We start from the raw sequence: 27,569 nt of genomic DNA on the forward strand, positions 1-27,569 counted from the left end.
CCAGCGCACTCGGGGAGCGCCAGGGGGAGTCCTCGCGGGCCAGGGCTTCCCGCGCCCGGGGAGCGCCGAGGGCTCGCCTGGCGGAGCTTAGCGCAGCTCGCTCGGCGCTGCCAGCCAGAGCAGCGGGCGGGGGTGGACACTGGGCTTCTGTGTGCCAGCCGCAGCCGTTGGCTGGCGGGCGCCCAATCCCGGGGCATGCCGCCGGAGGCTGGCCAGGACGCACGGTGAAAGACGAGTTGGTGGCAGGCTTGACAGCCCCCCCCCCCGCCCCCCTCGGCCCCCTCTTCCCTCCGGGCTGCCCGCAGAAGCCGGCCGCTGGAGCCTCGGCGGTCGGGCCCGCGGCGGCGGTGCTGGGCTAGGCTGCAGCTGCGGGAGCCGGGCCGCCCCGGGGTCCCAGGGAAGGAGGCGGCATGGCTTCGGTATTCATGTGTGGAGTGGAGGACCTGCTGTTCAGCGGCAGCCGCTTCGTGTGGAACTTGACCGTGTCCACGCTGCGGAGATGGTACACGGAGAGACTGCGGGCTTGCCACCAGGTGCTGCGGACGTGGTGCGGGCTGCGGGACGTGTACCAGGTGAGCCAGGGCGCGCGGCGCCCGGGGGCCCTCGCAGGATGCCGGGCGCTCTAGGGAAGCCGGTTCCACCTGTATGATTTGCTTCTCTCTCTCCCTCCACCTTTTTTTAAACTCCTAGCGGGCTGCTTGACTCCTGGGTCAAATGTTCAGCATCTGTGGATAACTGTTGCCTGACAAAGCTTGTGATTTTTCCCCATTGGGCACGGGGACACTTGCGAGTTAGTACCAGCATTTGCAGACATCTGTTACAGAGCGATGGTGTACTGCCTGGCACTTAGCTAAGAAAGCTGTTGCTTTGCAGCAGAGGGTCTGCGGAAAGGGACTTGGACATTCAGATGATTCCTCCTTTTTTTTTTTTTTGGGGGGGGGGGGGGGGGGGGGGGGGGGGAGCATTTCAGGACCAAGGATTTCACACCAATTTTCGGTCAGAGGGCCTTGCTGGATTTGCATTCTTTCTTTTGATTTTATTTCGGTTTTCCATCAGGCAGCCCCAACTTGCAAGGCCGAGCCAGGAAAAGCTGATTCTGTGTCTACTGGCTTTTGGAGGAAGGACAGCAAATTGTGAACACTTTGCAGGAGGATGATGGTTAGGGTAGGGAGGGGTTGCCTGGTGGAAGGTTGGAATGCTTACCTTCGGGTTTACTCCCCTCACACAACACAGCCTCTTTATTTCTCTGCTAGGTCCCGTCCTGCAGGCAAAAAATGCAGCAACTTTGTTCAACTAGGAGACCATTCATTTTCTCTGGGACTGCAGCTTCCCTGGATTTTTTTTTTTTTTTTTGACAGTCATTTGTGAATTTAAAAGTCCTTTGCTTGGATTGGTTAATATCTTCGAGGTTTAAAAAAAAATCTGCATTGCATTTAGGAAGATTATACCTAGTGTTTACTATGGGACTATATCATCATGTCTCCTTCCCTGTGATGTGGAAATAGCTCTGTTACAGCTCCTGGATTTCCCCTACCCTGACCGCATGCCCACTATGGCTATCATTTATATCTCATTGTACTGAGTCCTCTATGTGATCAAGCCTCTGGTTTTGACAAGCTGTAGTCTTCCATCCATCAAGCAAAATGAAAAGAGCAGCACCTGAGGTTAAATGGTGGAGGAGTCGCGGGGGGGCGGGGGTTGTAAAGAATCAGCATCCCCTTGTCATCGTTGATGTCCAATCATCCTTGTTACAATGTGAGCAGCATTTACTTCATGCTTTCAGGACTTCTGCTTTAGAGAACATGTCTGTGATGTCTTGCATTTTGGGTGAATCCAAAAGCCAGGCTGAGATGCAGGACAGCCTGTGGGGGTTGAGAGTATTATGAGACTGTGGACATATCCGCTCTGGCCACGGTACACAGATCACCTAGCCTTTTAGAGCCAGATGTGTCTGCCTCTCAGCCTTTTTGTCTTTCGGGAAATCATTGTTGCGTTGGTCTGTAGGAGAAATGACTCCCATAGAGTTTTGTTTTTGCTTTTTAATGTTGGAGAAACTTTTTAAAAGGAGAACAGGAATATTAGAACCAACCAAACAGCCTCTATGCATCTCTCCCCAAGGTTCAGGGGACATATAGCTTATTTCTTTTGCTATTAGTGACTAATTAGGTTAGGTTCCTGAATCCTGAGACCCCCTTCCATGAGTTTTATCAATCATTATTTGTAAGCAGAACAGCAACTTGAAGGACTATCCTACTAAATTGTAAGTTTTCTCTTCTGTGAAAGGGATGGTGACTGAGCCAGTACCTTCTCATGATAATAAGAAAGGACATCTGATATAATGGTGGCCATTTTTATGAGTATAGTCATAAGTAGGAAATGATCTCTAAGTTTAAAGTTTCTTGTGCTTTGGGAGAAGTAAGAATTCTTAAAATATTTTAAAACTTGGGAGAATCATAGGTTTCTTAATTGCACAACACAAGTTAATTGCTAGCAAAGAAACACCATTTTCATTAATGCCTTTTAAATACTGAGCAAGAAAGTAGTGACTTAAATTGTATAGAATTGTAAAGCAGTAAAATAAAGTGGTTAATACCTTAGGCTTCAAGTCAGACACAGGGATAAATCCAACCTTTGCCTGTGTTTGATCATACATAAGTTACTTTATCTTATCCTGATTCAGTTTATCATTTATAAAATGGGAAATATAATAGTACTAATCACAGAGGTTGATGAAAGAATTAATTGACATGTAAGATATTTAACACAGTACCTAGAGTTTAGGAAGCATTCAATAAATGTTATCTGCTCTGTCATTTGGGACTTATAGTAATAGGAAACCCAACTCTAACCTACAAAATAAAAAGAAGGGACTTATGACAAACCAAAATGTTTAGTAGTTGAATGAACTTCAGGTATGGTTTGATCCAGGCACGATGCTTGTTGCCCATGATTCTTTCAGCCTTGTTTTGTTCATGTACTGGCTTTTGCTTTAGCTGGTTTCTTCCCTCATGATAGCAGATAGCTGCAGCAGTTCCATGGCTGAGATCCACATATGAACCCATCCAGAAAGAAAAAAACATTTCTCATCTCCACCAGCTATCAAAAAAAAAAAAAAATTCCCAGTTTGCGCTCTGATAGGTTAACTTAGGGTCAGTGCCCACCCCCAGTGCCTGCACTGAATGGCACAGGGAATGGGATTATAATTCAGGCATTCTCAGTGAGAGTGATAGGACCCCCAAGAAGCAACAATTATTTCTTGGGAGTGGGAACGGGGCACAAAAAAATCTTACTCTTTTTGTGTATAAAGCACAGATATACATACCTAAACAGATATACAGTATACTTTCGGCATTAGAATTTGCAGGGGGTGGGGATGACTAGCAAACAAAAAACTATCTACAAGACTCCTTAAGACAATGATAATGAATGTAACTGTTGAGAAACACTAATTGCACTGATGGGCTTAGGCCAGTGGGGGAGCAGACCCATTTCTGCAGCTGGGCGTGAGGTTAGTCCCAGGCAGACCACATAGCTGCCAAACAATGGGGGAGGGTCAGTGCTCGGTTGGGGGGCAATCCGCAAGGTCCACTGCACCTGCCTTCTTAGAATCTCAAATCTAGAGTTCTTTAAACAAAATAGTTATTTTTCTAGGTAAGTACAAAGATTAATGGCAAACACATTTCCAAGTATTTTGCCACAGTAATTCAAGTTAACGAGGTGGGGGCTAATCATTAAAACACCCTTATTGCTATCTAATAATTATGATTTCTAAACCAATGTTCAGTGGGTACTGCCCGGTTTACTGGCACATGAACTGGAAACACCATAGGGTTACATATTTTATTGAACCCCATTTTTTTATCATCTTGATAATAAAAAAGGTGTCATTTTTCTTGCTTTTGGGCTGAATAGTCTTTGTGGGAAATCCAGGGCTCAGTCACTCCAGAAAGAAATAAGGGTGGTGCGGGAGATATTCGTTACATGAAATACCTCGCAGTTCCCTGGGGGTGTTCTGTTTATTCATATACTATAAGTGAAATAAGATCCCCCACCTATTCATACGGAATTTGGCAACAACATCATTGCCTGGCTGGTACAGCTGGGAAGGCATAATTTCTTTGGAATTGAACACTTCCTCTACGTCTAGATACTGGAGAGGCATGAGACTTAATTTGCCAAAAACCATGAATAATTAAGAGACTAGCTATAAGGCATTTCTGTAGTAACACGACTAAATAAAGAGCAGGCAGAAGCTGTACTAGGGCTGCCTTTGAACAAAGACTTACTTTATGAGTGAAGGTTTGAATTTGGTTAAAGTCGCAGGCTGGGACATTCACCTTCAATTTGGGACTAAATCTTAAAAGCTGATTCATCAGCCATGTATCTCTCCTGCTGATATCTTGCCTAGATGGGTTCCGTTATAGCAATTAATTAAGTTTAACAAACAACTGAGGTGGAAAATGATGGGAGAATGTGGTTGAAAAAAATCAACACCTTTTGCTTTTTATTCAGTGTGACACGTTCTAACAAAGCCCTCAGTTTGCTACTTGGGATTAAGTTTTTCCCTCATCCCCAACACCTCAAAGATAGAATTTCTTGCTAACCCTGAATGGAGTCGTCTCCAACAGGAGGTAACGGGGACAGAATCTGAGATATTTAAGTGACCGTAAGAGGCTGGGTCAGCTCCCCTGAGGCAGGCAGTTGGCCCCGAGGGGTAGCAGACAGAGCAGACCAAGCAGAGGCTGTAGGCTCCAAGTTTAGCAACTTTGACCTTGACCAAATTGCTTTCCCTCTTTGAGCCTCCTGGGTAAAAGGGGAGAACTTTAGTACCTGCATAATGGGCAGGATGAAAAATTCATGAGATAATATCTATAACACTGAACATCCTGCCTGGCACAAGCAAATGCTCAATTAATGTTAGCTCTTGGGTATGTATAGTACTTAACACCAGACCCATAGAAGGTCCTTGATGAAGGGTAAGGCTAAGGGAATTACTATTGTTTTTATAAGTGATACTAGTTCTCTGGAAACTAAATGCCCATCTTTGCAGGCAAGGATGTTAAGGAAGAGAGACTGTGTATAGGGTGAGCCTTGGGATTTGCTCTTGTATTCATACAGTAGACCCAAATTTTGTTTAAGCCAATACAAAAACTCTAGGAGATCATAGACAGCTCCCATTAGGGTCTCTAAGGAAATAATCTCTCTATATCCAAGACTCTGATGATCCATAAACTGGTAACACATGAACTTTGCCTCCCACTACATTGGCTGGGAAAGACCAACTCCCCCAAAAGAAAAGTTCCCCATTGAGCATTCTGTGGCCTGTGTGCATCTCAAACCATGTATATTTTGCTTGTCCCCAGCCTTCACTCTCCACAGCCCTCTGAATTACACAGACTAGAAGAGGGGCTGACAAACTGCGACCCACAGGAGAAAACTGTCTTGTCTCTCGTTTTTGTAAATAAAGTTTTATTAGCACACAGCCCTGCTCATTCATGTACATGTTGTCTATGGCTGCTTTTGCATTACGGTGGCAGAATTGAGTCGTTGTGCCTTAACTACTTACAGCCAAGTAGTTGACAAAAAGACTATATTGGCCACAAAGTTAAAAATACTTACTGTCAGGTCCTTTACAGAAAGTTTGCCAGTTCCCACACTAGAGAAAAAGCAACATATTGGGTAGAGAATGCGAGAGGAAGAAAAAGTCCAAAATTTACTCGTAGAAAAAAATAGAACTTGAAGAAATATGAAAGAATTTTCTCATCAAATACCTAGTCGCCAGAAAATTAGTGAACAAATATTCAGGATGAGCGTTCAGGTTACTTGTACTAGGTCCTTCGTTGTAGAACATGATTGGAGTTAGAGATTGAACCATTCTCTTGTTAGTTTATTTGTACCTAAAATAATGATCCAAGTGCTTACCCCAGCTCTGCTACTGTGCCAAGGCATTAGCTTTTGACACAAAGTCAAAATAAGCATTTTTCCTGCCCTTGAGGAATCTATTGTCAAGGAAGGGAGATAGTTAAGGAAATGAAACTCTAGGTGCACAGTGGAGGAGATCTAAATCAGACTGGATTAAAGCAAAAAGGGAGGGGAAGGGAGTCAAGGAGGCTTCCTGGAGGAGGTAATTCTCAAGCTGAGGTTTGAGGGACAAATAGGAGTTGGATGGATGAAGAAAGGCAGAAAGGCATTTCAGGCATAGGAAAACATGGCTTTGGGGGGATTATAAACAGGTTTTTAAGGCCGATGGGGAGAGAGGGTGAGGGGAGAGAAAGAGAGAGAGGGAGTTGGAGTCAGAGACAGAGATGTTGATTGAGAATAATTCAAGTCTGAACTTGAATGATCTTTTACTTTAGGATTTTGATGTTTTTTTCTTCAGAACTTTGGGGGCAGGGGAGAGGTTGATTTAGACCCATCCCTGGCAGCAGTGAGGCTGATAGATTTGGGAGCAGGTAGCAGAGTGGAGGCGGGAAGGGGAGCTGGGAGGCTGTTGCAGTGATACAGGTGTATCAGTCAGGAGAGGGGAGGTTTCGCTCTGACAACAGACAGTCCCAGTATCCTAATGGCTTAAAGAAGTAAAGGTTTGTTTTTGGTTCACACTACTTGTCCAATCACAGGTTGTCTCTAAGCTCTGCTCATCACTGTCACTGAGGTTCACAGAACGTTCCTGCACGTTACCAGTTACCAGGATAAAGAGTGAAGAGCTCTTCGGGGCTTTACACTGGCAATTAAGTGCTTGGTCTCTAAGTAGCTCATGTGACTTCTCGAAGGTCGTGGGTCGGAGCTGATTATGTAACCCACTCAATCACAGGGGCTAGGAAAAGCGAGCCTACCATGGTACCGCATGAAGGCTGATGCAGATTTGGTTCCTGAAACAAATTCGCAAGCAGGATGCTTACTAGAGAGCGCACTGTGATCAACACCTGTAGAAGAGACTAGAAAGAAGCAGGAGAAGCAGAGGAGAAATTGGGCTACTTATAATTCAGGCTCAACAATGGCTTCAGCTGCCCTCATGGGTAGCTCTGGAAGAGAGAGCTGTCCCCATCTGGAACAAGAGGGCTGTTCTTCCCCCCAACCTACATCAACACATCATTAGAAGTGGGCTGCCCTTGAGAATGTGGAGTGACCTTGACGTAGGCAGCTCTTTAAGGGAGGGCAGTCCCCAGAGGGGGCTGAGAGCTGTCAGCTCAGAATGCTTCCGACAACTGAGGGAATAAGTCTGGACAGCACATCACAGCATCTTCTACGGATGCCTGCCCAACAGGTGCCAGGATCAAAGCCTGAACTGAGGAAGGGCCCACGGAAAGGAAGTGGGGAGTAAGGATTGCACTGATGTGAAGGATGTAGAATCTGGCTTTATTTTAGAACAAGGCCTGCCGCTCAGAGCAGTCTCCTGATTGGATCCTACCCTGTTGAAGGGATCAGGCAGCCATGGAGTCAGTTAATAGCAGTAATACCTACAGAAAGGAGACGAAACTTGGCAGATAAATGAAATACGAGTCTCCTTATCATCACAGAGAAAATTCATCTGCCATCTTTTCTGGTAATCAAAGCCTAGGGTTTTATGGCGAGGAACTGAGATGCCGAGATCCCCAAAACTAAGAAAGAAAACTATCTTAATGTTCTAGCCCATCACGTCACATGATGGGAAGACTGTAAAAGACTGTATATTTAAAATCAACAAGATCGGTCTCCATATCTTTGAGAAGCATTTTGGAGCTTCTGTTGCACAGCTTGAAAAACACTAAGTTAAGAATAGACTCTCCTGCCTTTTCAAATCAGCGTTTGTTTTTCCTTATACCGGCTCATCTTGGTAGAGCTGCAACATGGGATAACTTCCTGTTTATCCCCCACTGTGTTTATTATGAGCATTATATTGGGGATGTCCAATTTGGTGGTTGTGGAAAAGTGTGAATGATTCGAATGGGAAACAAGAGAGGTAGTTCTAAATTTTGTAGACAAGGTAATATGTAACGCAGGGGAAGGAAGCAGAAATGAAACGCTCATGAAAAAAATTCAAGTTGACATCCATATGTGATTACATATATGTGTGCCTATAGGTGGTCATATGTAACAGATAAAAATTCTGGGCATCCTTGAAATAAACTTGGCATGAAAGAGGCTGATACATGTGATAAATTATATTGTGCCATTTTCCCCCAATGTCCTAATCATTTTCAGTCTCTTGGATTTTGTGTTTGGGCAAAGCTTCTTGCTTAAATAACTGTTTTTCCTTAACTGGTGCTTTTCTATAGTCTCACTGCCTTGATTTGGCTAATAGCTACTAATTATCCAGTAGCTACTGTGTGCCAGGCCTTGTGCTTGGCACTTTGCATGTGTTATCTTAATATAAAACAAAAAACCCTTAGGGGATTTTTTTCAATATCGAAAAATATAAAAGATAATATGAGTAAAAGTCCACGCACCTACCTCTCAGTGTTAAGACATCTTAATATTTTGCCATGTTTGTTTAGATACATTTTTGAAATATAATAACATTGGGGAAAAAAAAGAGAAATATAATAAAATTGTATAGAATCAATGGAAACCACTCTTGTACTTCTCCTATCTATCTCTCTAGAATCCTACCACGAAGTTTGTGTTTCTCATTCCTGGGCATGTTTTTATAATTTTGCCACATATGTTTGTATGTGTTAATATATATAAACAATCTGGTCACCTGGGTGGCTCAGTCGTTAAGCGTCTGCCTTCGGCTCAGGTCATGATCCCGAGGTTCCGGGATCGAGTCCCACATCAGGCCCCCTGCTCGGCGGGAAGCCTGCTTCTCCCTCTCCCACTCCCCCTGCTTGTGTTCCTGCTCTCGCTCTCTCTCTCTCTGTCAAATAAATGAAATCTTTAAATATATATATATAAACAATCTATATTACTTCTGTGTCTGTCAAATTTATATAAAGATGTATTATTCTGCTACCTTATTATTCTCTCAACAAGCTTTGAGGATTTGTCTCTTAATTCACTTCAATCCCGATATTCCATTGCATATATATAACCGATCTTTTGTTGGTGGATACTTAGGTCATTTCCCATTTTTCAGTATCTCAAAATACTGCAGTGAAAATTTTTGTGTTTGTCTCCTTGTGCTTATGAGCAAGAACTTCTCCAGGGTATGTACAGAAGATCTTTAGCTTTAGGAGATATCATGCCTTCTCTTTGTCCTTGTAACGGCACTATAGGATGATATCATGAACCCCACTTTATTGGTTTTACATACTTATTAACTAATAAGTCACGGTGTTGGAATTTGAACAGTGCTCTGGCTGACTCCAAGGCTCAGCCTCCTGCCACTGACTTGCTGCTTTATTTCTGAAAAGGTAAACAACTCATAAAGATAGAATCTTATCAGTTTATTCACTTACTCATTCACTCAGCGAACACTGGGTGGAAACATAGCCTGGCACTCAAAAACTCAGTCGATACACTCAGGCTGCCTATGAATTCAAATCTTAACTCACCTTTTGTTACCCGTATGAGTTCTCTGAGACTCAAATTTTTTTTTTTTCTGCTGTAAAATATAGGTAATTATAGCATCTCACTTAAAGTGTTTCTCTCCCAGGACCGTTATCGAAATTCACTGTATTGGTACTTTCAGTAAGCAGTGTTAGATAAATGTGCGGATGGATGGTTGGTTGGATGGACGGATTAGTGCCTGGCAAATCATTATCTTTATATGTGCGGTGTGCTCAATGTCTTAGGTATATGAGGAACCACTGAAACCCCTACAAGCTGCAGAAGTCTGTGCTCCTCCTTCCTCCTCTCTACCCCAGATTAAGAACCACAGGCTAGGGTGGCAAGCAGGGCAGGGGTCCCTGAGCACTGCAGAGAGACACTGTTCCCCCATGGTTGCATGGCGCAGCTTTTTATCCTGAGACTGATGTCTTCTGACTCGGGCACGAGAGCAAAGATGCTCACAACTGTTTAGTTGTTTTCTTTCTTTCTCTGCAACCGAAGCTATTAAACTTTCTTCTTCTCAACCCTGACCCCAAGACTCTCATGCACACAGGCTATGGGACCCCACTGACGGCTGTCTCTCTCATCTGGGTAAGCTCTCTTCCGATGTGACCCTGAGATTTGCAACTGCTAAGGAGACCCAGTAATTACAAGCATCATACTACCCTTGGGTAATGTAGCCAGCAAATATTTTTATAGAAATGAGTTTGTCTCATTAAAATGTGATTAGATGCTTATTATCTGAGAGAGAAAAGGGCCTTGATAAAATAGGGAAATAGAATGAGCTGTAGTCAGCTGGACCTGGTTTAAAATCAAGGCTTCGGGGCGCCTGGGTGGCTCAGTTGGTTAAACGACTGCCTTCGGCTCAGGTCATGATCCTGGAGTCCCGGGATCGAGTCCCGCATCGGGCTCCCTGCTCAGCGGGGGTCTGCTTCTCCCTCTGACCCTCTTCCCTCTCGTGCTCTCTGTCTCTCATTCTCTCTCAAATAAATAAATAAAATCTTTAAAATCAAGGCTTCATGACTTACCAGCTGTGTGACCTTGAGCCAAGCTGCTTAATTGCTCTGGGCCTGTTTCTTTACCAACGCAGGAGATAAAATAAATAATACTTACATTTACATGGTAGGAAGGTTAAAAATTACAAGGGTTGAGAAATGGTAGCTTTTGGGTTGGGAAAATGGGGACTCCTTGCACAGACTTGATTCTAAGCCTGAAGTAATCATGCTAAAAGTTATATGAGTGCCAAGTCTGACCAGGATGTAACTCCAAACACAGTCATTTCATAGCGGTGTGACGTGGGCAAATTACATGACCTCTCTGTGCCTCATCTTCTTATGCATGAGATGGAAATCATAATAGGACCTATCTCCCAGTGTTGTTGAGGGGCCGACACGGATAAATAAAGATTTCACTAGGGGGCCTGGCCCGTGGTAAGCATTTAAAAAGTGTTAGCGATGGTTATTTCTTAGTGAACATTTTCTATGTGTCAGACATAGTGCTAAGCACTTCATAGCCACCGTTTCATGTAATTCTCCCGACAGTGACATGTAACTGGTATTATGGAACCCACTTGGCAAACGTGGGAACTGTGTAGAGCTGCTGAGTAACTTGTCCAAGAGCAAAGACTGGAGCTCAGTTCTGTCTAAAGACAAACCCCATACCCTCAGCCATCTCGTGCAAGGGGCTTAGTTTACAAACTGTTCAGCCCCTTCCTTTGCTCCGTTTGCCCACCTGACGCCCAGGACTTCCCCAGGCTCCATCTCTCCCTCTACCAAACCCTGTAGCCATATCAGGAATCAGTGAACTGGTTGGGACTAAACGGTGTATTTTCTCAATCGAGGCTCCAGAAGTAATTCAGCTCACGCCATGCTCATATCTGAATCTGTCCAGTGACGTCCCAACTCAGAAAAAGCCAGCCTCACCAAACCCGCACCCCTTTCTTGGGTTCTCTTCACCCCCCAGCTGCCAGCAAACACACTCAGCCTCTGGTGGTAACTCCTCACACTCGTCCCCTAACTCTTCTGCAGCGACACTGGCCTTCCCTCTGTCCAGTGCGTTCCAGCCTCAGAGCCTTTGCCCTTGGGGTGTTGTCTGCCTGGAACCCGGTCACCTAGAGTCCACGGGCGTGCTTCCCCCCTCACTACCTGCAGGTCTTACCATGTCACCCCACCTGCCAGGCCACCCCTGACCCTTCTCTATCCTGCTCTATTTTTCTTCCTAACTCTATTGCCACCTGACATTAGACCTTTGTTCAGATGTTCTTGTGTGTTGGCCCAACCAGAATGTTAGCTGAAGACGTGCCGGGACTTGGCTTTGTTCGCTAGAGTAGCCTCAGCACCTGGAACCTAATAGATCCTTCAGAAATACCTGGTGACTAAATGAACAAAGGAATCTGCTTTACATTTTAAGAAGGTCACTCTAGCCATTCTGCTGGGTATGGCTGGGGAAGGGTAAGATAATTGGGATGCTGTTTCTTTTTTCTTTTTTTTAAATACTTTTTTAAAAGATTTTTATCTATTTATTTGACAGAGACAGAGAGCACAAGCAGGGGGAGCTGCAGACAGAGGGAGAGGGAGAAGCAGGCTCCCTACTGAGCAGGGAGCCCGATGCGGGGCTCATTCCAGGACCCTGGGATCATGACCTGAGCCGAAGGCAGACGCTTAACTGACTGAGCCACCCAGGCGCCCCAGGACGCTGTTTCGGATGCTGGGGACCTGGGTAGGAGCGGCGGCAGCATGTGATGCAGGGAGACACTAAGAATTTGGAGGAGGAAAAGGTAGCATGAGGGGACCTCTGTCCAAAGGGAAAGGTGATGGTCTATAAAGTTCTGGAAACTTCATACAGGGGGAAAAGCCATGCAGGTCGAAATGTGTTTGTATGTGTGTGTTTATCGTTTTTCGCTATTGAAAATAGCCCCAAGCCAACGTTCAGTATTGCTGATTGAGAATAAATCTGTTTGGGTTCTATGATATGTCTGTGTTCCCAGCTCATTCACAAGGCAGTGTTTTGGATAGCAGAGTGGATTATTTCCTGCAGGGCCTGTGACAATGGGCTCACCCGAGGACCCTGGCTTCTGTGGACAGCCAGCTGCGAGTCCCCGGCGGTGCCCAGCCCAGGGTGGGGAAGTTGGCAGCTTCTGCGGTTCTTGTCAGCTCCGGCTGTCAAGTGATCGCCGCTTCCTGTGCCCAGCCCTGTGGTTAGGTTCTGGAAGGTGCCCTGTTTTGCCTGACGAATGCTGACAGGCACTTCAGACATTTTGCTTTTTTTTTTTTTTTTTGGCACTCTGTGGACATTGCTTGTCACTCTGACCCTGTCTCCTGTCATTCCCATCCACTGGAGTTAAGGATAGGAGGACCCTTTGGATTTGCCTGGATTCTTGGTCTTCATTAGTGTTTAATTAAAAGCTTGCTTCCCCTAGGTCTTTGGCTGTGTCCGGGCTTTTCAGAATTCTGCAAGCACAGACAATATAAAGCGAATTTGACCCTTTGAGTTACAAGAGCTGGTTATTGTGTCTAATTATCAACCTCAAATAATGACAGACTCATAATCCCCAGCACAAAGAGTAATACTAGGAATTTCCCAAATAATTCCTGAAGACAAAGTACACTTACTTTTAATAAATAGTCTAATACCAGTTTTTAAATGAAATTATTGTTTAAGTTTGAAACAATTTGGTCAGGATATAAAGAATCTTAACTCTCAACTCATATTTAAATTTATGGGGTTCTTTCTTCCTGAAGGTTTTTATATATTAATATTTTTAGGTCTCAATGCCAGATATAGTTCTAGCCAAGCTCATAAGATTTTGCTCTCAAATACCTTTTGGAAATGATATTTTTTAGTGAATGTGTTTTTCCTTTAATAAACTTCAGAAGCCATCTCCGAGTTTCCAGAAAAAAAATTTTTTTGAGATGTTATTGCCAGAGTCTGAACAGTGCCCTTTATTCACAACCAAACTGGATCCGTTTAATTTTTTTTTCAGGCTCCTACACTACATTAGGTGACAAATACAGCAAACTATGCTACACATTTATGCTGTAAATTGTGTTTTAAACAAATCAAATTTAATTATGGTCTTTCTGTCCTTTTCTTTTTTCTCCTTTTTTCTTTCTGTATATTTTCTCAGAGCTAACTAGGTCATGCTTAAGGATATGAATAATTTATAATATACATATATATGTATATGTAGGTATGTGAGTACAAATATACATATAAATGTATAAATATGTATGCATATATATATGTATAAATATATGACTGTATCTGAAGTTTTTCCAGTAAGGAAAACCATAAACCAACATATTCATCAAACATTACTTTTACTTTTTTCCCCCAATCTTCAACATCACTTTTTTTTTAAGATTTTATTTATTTATTTATTTATTTGAGAGAGAGAGAGAGCACAAGGCAGAGAGAGGCAGAAACAGAGGGAGAAGCAGACTCCCCGCTGAGCAGGGAGCCCAATGCTGGACTTGATCCCAGGACCCTGGGATCATGACCTGAGCCGAAGGCAGACGCCCAACCAACTGAGCCACCCAGGTGTCCCTAAAGTATAACATAACATAAAGTTATGTTATGACACTGAAATAATTATTCAGTACCAATAATATGGTTAAGTTCCATAATAGATGGTATTTTTTAGGAAGTTGCTATCAATTTTAAGTTTAAGGCATGGGAAGTTGCTATCCATTTTGATGAAGTTTAGCAAATGAAAATGAAGGAACAACTTCATTTGTTTCCATTGGTTTAAAGAGAAGAAACTAGAGAACCGGAGGGCTGGTTATGTGCTGAAGGTCCCGTGTCACCACCTCCCAGCTCGGCTCCCCGGCTGTGAAATGGGGCCATGCCATGGCCGCCGCTTTGGGGGGACTGAGTATTTCAGTAGGGGGCAGTAGAGCGAGTCACTCACAATGTGGCACTTGCCTGCTCTCTTTCCCCAGCAACCACCCACCCTGTGCAAGACCAGGTGGGTAGTTGCAGGCTTGAGGAAGGTATGAAGAGAAACACAGACGAAGTGGACAACGACAATGCTGTGCCTTCCTATGCCAAAGCAGCTTCATTCATTATTTATGGATATTTAATGACATCTGTCTGTTTTAATAGACCTTGTAATGAGATGAAAGGCTTTATCTATTTCCTTTGAGAGATATACACATATCCTTTGGGAGCTGTTGGAGTCAGAAAAATGTGAGCCCTGATCCTGTGCCTCATCCCTGACTGGCGGTGTGGCCCAGGCCATGATGCCTAACTCCTTTGAACCTCAGTCTTACCATCTATGAAGTGGGGACATGATATCTCATAGTATGGTTGGCAGGTTTAAATGGGAGAATGCCGAATGCTGTGGGACTGCTCAGCCCCGCACCTGGGGTGTCACAAGAACTCAATAAATTATAGTTTAAGGAAAAGGCCCTGACCACTAAGATAGGTAGAAAAGACAAGGACAAGCGTGCTGAAAATGGGATGCTCTTTTCCTCTCTATCTCCATGAACTTACCTAAAATAAGCATAAGAGAGGAAATGGATATTTCGAAGCAGGAGAATTAAGTTATAATTGATCTGGTAAGTTGCTACAAACTTTTTGGAGGAAAGTTTAGTGGTATCCAATCAAAATGTGAGAGGTGTGTCCTCTCTGACAACATATCCACTTTAAGAAGTCATCTTAAGAATATTCTCACATAGGGGCGCCTGGGTGGCTCAGTTGGTTAAGCCACTGCCTTCGGCTCAGGTCATGATCCCGGAGTCCCTGGATCGAGTCCCGCATCGGGCTCCCTGCTCGGCGGGGAGTCTGCTTCTCCCTCTGACCCTCCCCCCTCTCATGTGCTTTCTCTCTCTCATTCTCTCTCTCTCTCAAATAAATAAATAAAATGAAATAAAAAAAAATAAAAATCTTTAAAAGAATATTCTCACATAATGGTATATGTGCAAGATTTTCATTGCACCATTATTTGAAATAGCAAACCATTGGGAGACATGAATAGGAGAATGCATGATAAAATGGTAATACCTTTGTACCGTGGCATTCCATGAGATCAGGAGGAAGAATGAAGTAGAGCTATAGATCACAGCTTCCCCAAATTGTCAGTGAGATAAGTTCTAGTAAAAACAAAAGCACAAGACAGAACAATATACAGGGTGAGTGTGTGTGTGTGTGTGTGTGTGTGTGTGGAGAGAAACAGAGAAACAGATGCAGGTATTACCCAAGAAATGTGTGTATATATTCCTTTACATGAGAGAACGGGGCTGGAAAGATATACACCAAACCATTAATAATGTTTACCCCTGGGCAATGTAAATGGATGAAGGGAGAGTTTTCCACTTCTTGTACTTCCATAATTCTGAATTTAAATTTTTTATAACAAGGATTTGTGTAATTTTTTGTCACTTTGTAAAATTTCCTACTCAAAACAATTGACCCAGGCTATTGTGAAAAGTGTTTCTGGGGAACTGGGATCTGTCCCAGTTATCCCTGTGTCACTGCACCCAGAATTTAGTATATCCCCCCAAGTGTTTGTCTTCTATGTCCATTTATTTTTTTTTTAAAGATTTTATTTATTTATTTAATTGACACAGAGAGAGAGAGACAGCGACAGAGGGAACACAAGCAGGGAGAGTGGAGGAGGGAGAAGCAGGCTTCCCGCCGAGCAGGGGGCCCGATGCAGGGCTTAATCCCAGGACCCTGGGATCATGACCCAAGCTGAAGGCAGATGCTTAACCCACTGAGCCACCCAGGTGCCCCTAAAATTACTTTTTTTTTTTTTTAAGATTTTATTTATTTGAGAGAGAGAGAGAGAAACAGCATGAGAGGGGAGAGAGTCAGAGGGAGAAGCAGGCTCCTCACTGAGCCGGGAGCCCGATGCGGGGCTCGATCCCAGGACCCTGGGACCATGACCTGAGCCGAAGACAGACGCTTAACAACTGAGCCACCCAGGCGCCCCTTCTATGTCCATTTAATAATAATTTAATAATAATCACTATTGGTGTGATTTATTATTGAATAAAAAGTAATATTTGTACTCATTTAAATGAGTACCATAGTTTTTTATCATTAAAATAACAAAAGTCCATAAGTATAATTGTTATAGAAATGGATGGGTTATTTTTTTTAAGATTTTATTTATTTATTCATTTGAGGGAGAGTGTGTGTGAACAGGGGGAGGAGCAGAGTGGGAGGGATAGGGAAGGGAAAGAATTTCAAGCAGACTCTGCACTGAGCACGGAGCCCAACATGGGGCTTGATCTCAGGACCCTGAGATCATGACCCTAAGATCATGACCTGAGCCGAAACCAAGGGTTGGACGCTCAACCGGCTCAGCCAGCCAGGTGCCCCAAAATGCATGGCTTAAAAGTGAAGGTACTTTATCAGTGGTATATATTCATGAAATATTTTTTAAACGTTTAGTGGCTACATATTACATTAATATAAAATTTTTATAAAAGTGAGATCATCATATATACATCTTATCTTGAAATGTATTTATTTACTTACATATTTAGATACTGATCTCTCATTATTTTCCATAACTGTTGTATATTCAATGGTATGACTGTACCATAATTACTTTCATCAATCCCCTATTAATGGGCATTTAGGTTATTTCCAATTTTCACTAAGACAGTGCTACAGTGAACATCTCTGTATGAAAACATTTGTGAGAGAATTTCTGTAAGATAAATACCTTGTGTGGAAGGAATTTGGATTTCCAAAAAGGTTGTACCAATTTATGCTACTGTCGAATGAAGAAGAGCCCTTCTTTTCTTTTCCATACTCTACCCAACTACTTTTGATTTATGCCATTCTCCTGGCCAAAAATTGATCTCTTATACATTTTTTCATTTTACTTCATTTATTAGTGGAGCTGTCCAATTTTCATAACTTTCTTAAGGGCCATAATGCTCAGAACACTGGGATTGTTCTTGCCTGAGAACATGGGGAGAAACACATTCTGCATTTTAACACAGTATCAAGTGGTTTGCATGTTTTTGGAGCCAGACTTGAGAGCAAATTTTTGTGTCTTGGAAAATGTTTGTCATCTCAGAGTGGTGTGGAATTTTCTCGTAGAGTTAAAATAAGTTTATGTAGAGCATAACATTGCCAGTTAAAATCCAGTATCATAAAGATAAATTGTCATTCAGCCTCTCTGTCATGCCCTACAATCTGAAGATTTAGAAATAGTGGGGAATATTTCTTTCTTTTTACATTTGTTCTACTGTTTGTGTCATAATATGGTTTCCCTGTTCACTATTGAGTGGATTTCAGCAATTTTATTTTATCTCTTCTGTAAATGTTCTATACTTCATTTAGAGAAGTTGGAAAGGGCTCACCAAGACTTTTATTTATTTATTTTGTAACAGGGTATAAAGCTTGGGGCAGGAGAACAGAATGATGCACCATCTATTTTCTCTTTCTCATCTTAGATGCCCGAGGCCTTGAAGCTTATTTGGCTCTCTAAATCCATATTTATTAACGTAAACATAATTTTGCCAGAGTTGAATTGTCTCAATGAGATTTCATAGCCACAAGCGACCGTGAAACTGTCTTTCGTCCCATTTTGGGAGCCACCAGAACTGATTACGTAGATGATGGAAACTGCTGGTCCCGATAATGTTGTGGTTATTCAAGAGATAGCGCCCCAAGGGTGAGGACGGGTTGACCTGCAGGTTTATTTCTGTATGGAGTTCCACCAGGGCCGGCCTAACTCAGAGGTAAATTGGAATTGCCACAGGAAGCCCTTCAAAGAGGGCTTTTGTCATGTTTTAGCTGCACAGCACTCAACTTGGCCTTCTGCTAGCACCCCATTTCCCTTCCGGAGGCGCCCAGTGGGCAAATGGCAAAAAGGCAGGTCCTGGTGCAGATTTCCTACACTGGCAGCCAAGGAGACTAGATCTTCCTCTGTCTGCACTCCAGTTCAACGAGGGGACAGACCCAGGGCCTCGACTTGGCTCTGGGATACCTGCACGCCCTTGCCCTCGGAGTGGAGAGAGTGGTGTGGTGAGTTGGAGGAGGGAACGTTGGAAAGTCAGAACCATCCAGGCAGCAGTGGGGTGCCACATAGACACGATGGGTGCATGACACGGTCCTGGCTGTGTTTGCCCCTGATGGCTTCTCTTGTTTCCTATTCATTTTCTAAGACTGCTTCCTAGAGCCACTTTTTTCCTTCTTCTATCCTGAGAGGCCTGATTCGGTCAGGAATCAGTATGGCCCTCCATGTAACTTGGGAATATCCTAGCTGGTCCGTCAGCCAGTGCTTCCCAACTTCTCTTCATGTGATAAAGTACACAGAAGATGATAATGTTGGTCTGGCCCCCAGGGTCAACGTTCATGAGGCCCTCAAGGTTTGAGGTCACCAATGCAGAGTCTCAGGCTGCCGTGAGGGCTTGCTTGCTATATGTACATATTGGCTATGAAGTTGTGGTCCGGGGAGCCATGATGACCTTCTCCTCTTGCCACTGATTGGTTTAGCATAAACATATGACCCAGCTCTGGCCAGTGGATGGTGGGGGGCAGTTTGCTGATGCATTTCTTGGAAAGCTCTCTTTACTCTTAAAAAGAGACATAGAAGAAAGAGATGGTCCTTCTTTTGAAGTAGGCATGTGATGCCCAGAAGAGTGACAGGGGATATTGCAACCAGGAGGGAATGTTAGCTTGAGAAGAACATGCTGAGTGGAAAAATAGAAGGAACCTGGGGCTTTGATGGCACTAATAATATGTAGACCTCACCAACCTTGGAACAAATCTACGTTTAGATACTGAGATAATGGATCCATGTCATTTTTTTAAAGATTTATTTACTTATTTATTTGAGAGAGCAAGATTGAGAGTACGAGCGGGAGGAGGGACAGAGAGAGAGGGAGAGAGAGAGAATCTCAAGCAGACTCCCCACTAACTCGAGCCCAAGGTGGGGCTAGATCTCATGACCCTGAGATCATGACTTGAGCCAAAACCAAGAATCCGTGGGTCAACTGACTGAGCCACCCATGCGCCCCGTGGATCCATATTATGAAAATTATTTTCACTTTTTGTTTATTACTTACTGCAAAAAGTTTCTGATGTAATATCTGCTTGGGACTTGAAGATCAGGACTCACAGAAGACTTGCCCAACCAAAAAAGTGCTCAAAATAAGAAACTTTTGAGGAAAGAATAGAAAAAGACCTGGAGATATATTGGTGAAAAGAAAATGTTCAAGTTCAGAGTAAGATGGATAGAAGTAAAAGAAAACTCTTTTTAAAAGAAGTGTTTGCTTTAAAAAGTACAACGTTTCTTTATTAATATGATAGTAGTCTTGACGGGATATATTTGCTAACATTGCAGCAAAATATTAGAGAAAGGGAAGGGATTCTAATTAATAATTGCAAGATGCAAAAGAGCATACAAGTCAGAAGCCTGAACCCTGGAGCCAAGGTGTTTTAAGTTCAGATCCTCCATCGGCTCCTTCCTACCTGTGTGGCTTCATGTAAGTTACTTAACCTCTCTCTGCTTCTATTTTCTCATCTGTAAAATAAAGATGATGATGATAATAGTCCCCACCTCAAATGTATTGTTGGGTATACACTTACAAAGTATGGGAACAGGATCCAGCATATATTAAGTTCTATATAAGTGTTTGCTATTATTATTTATAATTATCATCCAAACCTGTACTCAATACAGATGCTTCTATCACTACACAGTTACTGGAGTGGCTAAATTAAAAGATCTATAATACCAAGGGTTAGCAAAGACCTCCCATGCATTACTGGGGAGAGTGTAAAATGGTATGGCCTTTTGGAAAATTGTTTGGCAGTTTCTTAAAAAATTAAATATATGTCTACCTTATGATCTGTTATCTCCACTTGTATGTATTAGTCAAAAGACATGAAAACATGTATATACATACACACACACACACACACACACACACACACACACACACACACACCCCTTGTAAAAGAGTATTCATAGAATATTTGTTTATAATACCCCCAAACTGGAAATAGCTCAGGTCTCCATTCACGAGAGAGTGGACAAATAAATTGTGGTATATTCATAAAATAGAATACTACTCAGCAATCAAAAATGAAGGAACTACGAATATACACAACACCATGAATGAATCTCAAGAACATTTTGCTCAGCAAAAGAAGCCAGACATACGAGACTATATACTGTACAGTTCAATTCATATGAATTTCTAGAACAGGAAAAACTAAATCTGAACAACAGTTGCTTAAGGGGAAAGATTGGCAGAGGTAATTTTCTGGAAATATTCTACATCTTGGTGGGGGCATGGAAACACAGGTGTATACATTTGTCAAAATCGATCATACTGTTAATACTGAAAATATGTATATTTTACTATAAAAATCATAACAGTTTTTAAAAATGAAACAGAAAGCAACAGCAGATGCTGCACAGGTCTTGGGTAGTGAATACACAAAACGAGCATCCTTTTATCCCAGGTAGCAGAAAGCTGTCAAAGACTTCTAGGGTCATGTCCATAGGACTCAGGAGCTGATTCAAAGAATTGGCCAAGATGCAACAGTTCAAGCACCAGTAAAGGCAATACTTTTAATGGATTAAAACACATATAAGGGCTCCTGGATGGCTCAGTCGGTTGAGCATCCAACTCTTGATTGTGGCTCAGGTCGTGATCTCGGGGTTGGAAGACCAAGCCGCAAGTCAGGCTCCACCAGTGACAGGAAGTCTGCTCGAGATTCTCTCCCCACCTTTGCCCCACCCCCACTCGTGAGAGCTCTCTCTCTCTCAAAAAAATAAAAATTTAAAAATTAAATTAAACACAGGTAATGTATTTAAGTACATGTGTTTATAAATACTTAAAAACATATTTTGGCCACCACTGGAAGTGCCAAGTCATAATTGTGAAAACTAGTAAATAAAGAGTCGGGTTGCTCTGTGTCTCCTATTATGAATTATATCACTGGGTAACCTGTCAGTAGATGAGGGGAAATGTCTCAGTACAGAAATATTCTAGCTAATAAGTAAAGGGTTATAGAATTAGAAAGTCACCATATTGTAACCCTTAATCCATTAAATGATCTAGCTATTGAACTAACATCATGAAAGAGAAGGCCCTCCTAATAAAAGGACACAAGTGGTAACCTGTGAGACAGTCTTGTCCAAGAAGATCCAACTGGACTCTGATCAAGCCTTCAGATTCAACCAACCTGTGGGAAATACAGTGGACAGAGGACCATGTTTAATGACACCATAGAGATGTAATCAGCAAAACTCAGATGGTGGAATGTACAGGATAAGCATTCCAGTTTCTTCAATAAATAAATTGCAGTAAGAGAGAAAATGAGCAAGATGGGTAGAAGGAGAACCTATAGATTAATAGAGACACGAAAAAAATCGACAAATTGCAAAGTGTGGACCTTTTCTGCGTCAACATTCAAACTTGAAAAAAAAAAACACATTAACGAGACAATTGGAAATTTGAGCACTAACTGGAAACCTGATGATATTAAGGAATATTGTTAGATATATAGATAGATAGATAGATACATATATATATATATACACATTTTAGGTAATTGGGGTTAGGCTTTTAAAAAGAGTCCTTACCTTTTATATTGAAATATTCACAGATGAAAAGTATTTGAATGCTTAGATTTGCTTCAAAGTAGAAGGACAGAAATTGAGTGAGAATATTAATAAAACAAGATTAGCCATGTGTTCGTACCTGTTGAAACTGGGTGAGGGATACATGCAGGTTCATTGAACCAGTCTGTCACTTTTTTAAGTGCTTGACATTTTCCATCATGAGAAGTTTTGTTTTGTTTTGTTTTTAAAGACATGCAAAGAGAGAGGGAAAGGGGAAAACAAAACAAAACACCAGACTGTGCAGAGATACAGGAAGGAAACCTAGCAGCATGCCTGAACACTAACCCCTGCATGCATTTCTCATGGTCTGCAACAGCCAAGCGGAAAGGCTGTATTTAAGAATGTAAGCCCCGGGTTCGAATCCTATTCTACATCCAACTGGTGGGGGGAGCTCTTGATGCCAGACTCCCTAGGGCTCAGTTTCTCCTTTGTAAGATGGAGATGAACTAGTCCCCACTTGGGAAGGTTTTTGTCGGACTGAAAGAAGATAATCTGTGTCAAGCACGGCGTCTAGTACCTGGTACCAGTTAGCACTCAGTAAATGTGGGCTCTTGGCTATTATTTTATTGAACGTAGTCTTTAAAATGAGAACATTAGAAGTGAATACATGCACTTTTCGGTGGATGTTGGAGCCTTTGGGATGACTTTTGAACTTCAAAGGCCTTTTTTGGTTCTTTTTCCCGAACACAGGGACGAGATCAGTTTTTGCAGTATTTATGTCCATCACCTACAAAACTGCATGTGCCCTATGGTGACACTGCACCCACCCCGTGAAGCAGACAATAGGGGAAACCCTCACGTTGCTTACCTTTCTCCCTACCTCTCTTGTACCTCTGTTTTTCCATTTATCGTTAAGAAAGCAAGAGAATCTGGCTAGAACAAGAAACTTCCCTCTTTTTTCTTCCTGGAGGGGAACATGAGTAATGGACTTTTCCATCGGGGTTGTTTTTCCTGGAAAAACAACCAGGTGTCCCCCCTCCAACTGCTACAACATGTGATCCTGAAGGAGACCTTAAATAAACTTCAGATGCTCCTTATCGGGCAGCGAGGCTGTCCCAGCTTCTAATAAATTATGAAATCGTTTTCTGTATTCGGTGCTCTTCCTTTGAAAACAGAAGTTCTGTTCATTCATGGGATTAGGTGAGAGCTTGCCATGTGCCGTGTGTTACATAGCCTTGAACAAGGCAGAGGAGGAGCCCCATGGCCGGCTCCCTCATCCCCTTCAGGCTTCCCCAGAGGCTCGCCGTCACCACCCAGAACCCTCCATTTTTCTTTAGCACGTCCTCCTGCTTTCCTCACTAGTCTTTCCCTTATCTGAAACTACCTTTATTTATTCATTTATGTATTTTTTTTTATTTCTTGTGCCCCATGGATGTCTCTCCTTTTCACCCCTGCGCCCCCACCACCTAGCCCAGTACCCAGAGAACCAGCTCCAGAACCAGGCTATGATTTGTAGGGCCCAGTGCAAAAAAGAAATTGTGGGGGCCCCATTCAGAAAGTATTAATTACAAGACAGCAGAGAATGTCCTCAAACGTGGGCCATTTCTGAGCATGGGATCCTGGAGGACTACACTGGTCATATGCTCATTATTATTAGGCCTCGCACCTAATAGACACCCCAAAAAAGTTATTGAGTGAATGCAAATCTAAGAAAAACCAGGTATCCAAAGAGCTTGGACATACAAATTGATGAGATTAAGAACAGAAACCAGCATGTATATGAAAGGGATGCGTAATTTCTTAACCGTGGGGTTGGCTGGGAGGTGAAAAATAAGATGATCCCTCTGCTCTCCTTGCAAAACACCAATCTAGACTGCAAAATCCCTTGAGAGTCTGGACCCGAGCATCTTCACCCTGACTTCCCTCGCAGGGCCCTGAGCTTATGCCGTGCTCAGTGACCTGAATCGGTTCTAGAGGAGGAAGGAGAGCAGGATGAGGAGTAATGAAGGAAATGCACCTTTCCTTAGTGCAGATCTCACTGAATTTAGGAGATGAGCCGGTCTTCAAGGTTGTCCTCTCAGTTTATGACAAATAGTTCAGAGCGAGGCTCAGTCATCAGAGTTTTAGAAAACCAGTACATCGCCTGTGATGGGATGTTATGATGTGTCTGGCATTCATTAGGTATATAAAGTGTTCTGTGATCGTTTGGGGATAAATGCAAAGCTCTTCACAAAGATTGCTAAGACCCTTTTTACCTTTAAAAATCAAGACTACGCTATCATATATTTTTCCCTGAATTGGTGGACATGTTTCCCTGGTCCTGCTTCCAGCAGTGGTGGAAATCCCCACAGGGTCACCAGTATGCTTGTCCAGACTCACCAGTTAGTTAGTTGGTCATGTGATGGTTCACAGTTTGCATTTTGTAGGCATAACTTCACATATGTTCGTACTTCATTGGGACATATACCAGAGCATAATTTCCTTTCCACTGGGACTCCTTACCAGGGCTCCCGAAAGTCTGCATTCCTAGATCCAGGTTCATCCCTGCCCAGTCTCTGGCTGCCTGGCTGGAGCCGTTTGGAAGAGTCGTTTCAAGTTGGATGTAGGGTGAGCTTTCCTGCTCTTCCTGTTTGGGCCTTGGATTGCCAGTTTTCTAGGACCAGTTCCTAACTAATTCACAGAACTTCCTTTTTTTTTTTTTTTTTAAAGATTTTATTTATTTATTTAACAGAGAGAGAGAGTTAGCAAGAGCAGGAACACAAGCAGGGGAGTAGAAGAGGGAGAAACAGGCTTCCCTCCGAGCAGGGAGCCCGAAGGCAGACGCTTAATGACTGAGCCACCCAGGCGCCCCCAGAACTTTCATCTGATACCTGAGTACTGCAGGAATTATCCCTTTCCCTAAGATGGAATCCCTGGCACTGAGACCACCCTGTGATTTGCACCCGGAGCCCCCCAAGCTCCCCAGTTCTGGGTTGATAAGCAACCCCATTGTGGATCAGCGTTGGTCACCTGGCTAATGGCATCTAATTATTGCTATCTGTTCTCCCACAGATGGATGTGTTTTGTTTGCTAATGAATTTTTTTTAATATTTATTTTTTATATTTTTATTTAAATTCAATTAATTAACATACAATGTATTATTGGCTTCAGAGGTAGAGGTCAGTGAATTCTTTAAAAAAAAATAAAACTAGGCGCGCCTGGGTGGCTCAGTCGTTAAGCACCTGCCTTCGGCTCAGGTCATGATTCCAGGGTCCTGGGATCAAGCCCCGCATCGGGCTCCCTGCTCAGCAGGAAGCCTGCTTCTCCCTCTCCCACTCCCCCTGCTTGTGTTCCCTCTCTAGCTGTCTCTCTCTCTGTCAAATAAATAAATAAAATCTTTTTAAATAAATAAATAAATAAATAAATAAATAAATAAATAAATAAAATAAAACTAGCTTGAGCACAAGTGGGAGTTAAAGTGATTCAGACAGTCTTTGAAGTCTGTCTCTCTCCCACTCTTCTGCCCAGCATGAGGTACCCTGGTAGCCTCAGACTCAGCGCAAGAACAAAAACAAACACACTTCTCCGATCCCTATAACTGAGTTTGGGGTAGAGTGGTTTTGTTTTTTTTTTCCAGTATTCCTGAATCATATGTTCATCACATGATGCAGGGGCGGGGATGGGATGGGGTGGGGGAGATAAGGTTAATCTCACCCTAATCATGTGGATGGTATCCTCATAGAAAAGCAGGGATCTGTGATTAGGAAGGGTGAATCAGACTCTGAACAGGCAAAACGAACAGACACTCTGACAGTCACCTCGTTTTAACTCTCCCATGTGCTCCCATCGCCATAACCTGGCCTTGCCCCACCCCTGTATTTAGAATGTCGGCCTTCACCTGGACCTTCAAGTTGGCCTGGCCTCCTGGTTTTAGCCCATCCTGTTGCCTCAACTCTGAAACTGGTTATCAAAACTCTGATTGTCCTTCAACATGAGAAACTTCTTCCCATACAGTTGGCAATGTCCCATTAATTCTCTCAGGAGACTCCCCAACCCAGTAAGAAAAGTTGCCATTTATGGAGTTTTTACTGCTATATATACACAAATAGAAAGTCCCCCAAAATATAAATTCTCCATTTTCCCAGTAAGAAGATTCAAAAACCAAAAATTCAAGTTTGGGGCCAACTTGAATATATACAAATTTAAGAATGCAGATTCCGTAGTGGAATATCTCCTGGTATTTCAGATCATTTTTTTCTATAGATTGAGAATTTGAGTGATTGTTGCCTGGCACTCTCCCTCTTTACACAGTGGTTTTGTTCAGCCTCTTCCCCTGCATCTGTGCTTTGGCCCTGAGACAGAAGCCCATCTTTGAGTCATCCTCGTAGGTATCCCAACCACATCGTCACTCCTGCCTAAGACATGGGAGTGACAGCACTTTTTTGAATCTCCATATGTGATATTTCATTGGGAAAATGATTGCATGAAAAAAAACTGATTGCATGACATTTTTTTTTTCCTTCTCCCATCCATCCTGTAGGTGCACATGCATGGTGTTCCAGCATATCCACCTGCTGCATGACCTTTTATTTATTTTAGAGAGAGAGAGCATGTGAGCAGGGGGAGGGGCAGAGGAAGAGAGAGAGAGAATCTCCAGCAGACTCCCCGCTGAGTGCGGAGCCCAACACGGGGCTTATCTCATGACCTTGAGATCATGACCTGAGCCAAAATCAAGAGTTGGACACTGAACCAACTGAGCCCCCCCCCGCCCCAGGTGCCCCTGAAAAGCCTTTTTAAAAGTGATGTATAAGTAACTCATTTATTCTAACATCCAGCCCCTCCAATTGTGAGGTCACATGCCCACAAATAATTACCAAGTCTGTATTGAATTCTTTGCCACCTTTTCCACTGATTTTATCAAGTGACCTGAATAAGCATCCAAACTTGACATTGATTGAAGTTGTTTTAGGCTATTGTGTCTTCCCGGATTGTATATTGTGGTTCAAAGTAATCAGAGTCTTTGAAAGGACTTCAAGGTAAAGCCACTCCCTCACTGCGCAGGGGTAAGATATTTTTTTGGTAGAGGGAAGGGGGAAGAGTTCCTCATTAAATACATGTGTTATATGCCTATCTACCAAGCAAATTCTTTGTGTTCTGCATGCATCGTCTCATTTAATTCCTCCAACACCCTTAATAAGCTGGGGATTTTTATTTCCACCTTACTAAAAAAAGAAACAGATTCTCAGAGAGGTCAAGTAACATTCCCAAGGACACACAGCTATAAAACCACAGGTTTGACTCTAGAATTCACATCCTTAACTGTACCACACACTTGCACAAAATTTCAGAAGGTTCTTCTTCTTTTTTTTTTTTTCTTAGATGGAAGCATGGTACCATGTCACAAGCTCTTACTTAACCATTCTAAAAATAACACACAGACTTATTATTTTTCCTGGATTCTGTATATTTTTCTTTCTGCCCCACCTTGGAGTATAACATACTGCAATTATTCCCTATGCATTGAGTAATTTCAATAGTAATGCTTCTGTTCAATGCAAATGATGAAATAGATCCATTTTT

At 42.8% G+C, this 27,569-nt stretch overlaps 1 protein-coding gene across 1 annotated transcript in view; it reads left to right on the plus strand.

Moving 5' to 3' along the window:
• The first annotated feature begins 410 nt into the window (after nt 1-410).
• The window catches only part of FRMD4B (FERM domain containing 4B), a 173,396-nt gene continuing 146,237 nt past the window's right edge, over nt 411-27,569 (plus strand). Inside the window, exon 1 of the mRNA XM_044921219.1 lies at nt 411-572. Within this exon, the coding sequence (XP_044777154.1) occupies nt 411-572 (162 nt within the window). The remainder of the gene's footprint in view (nt 573-27,569) is intronic.

Source organism: Neomonachus schauinslandi, chromosome 1, assembly GCF_002201575.2.
Source record: "Neomonachus schauinslandi chromosome 1, ASM220157v2, whole genome shotgun sequence".
Classification (NCBI taxonomy): domain Eukaryota; kingdom Metazoa; phylum Chordata; class Mammalia; order Carnivora; family Phocidae; genus Neomonachus; species Neomonachus schauinslandi.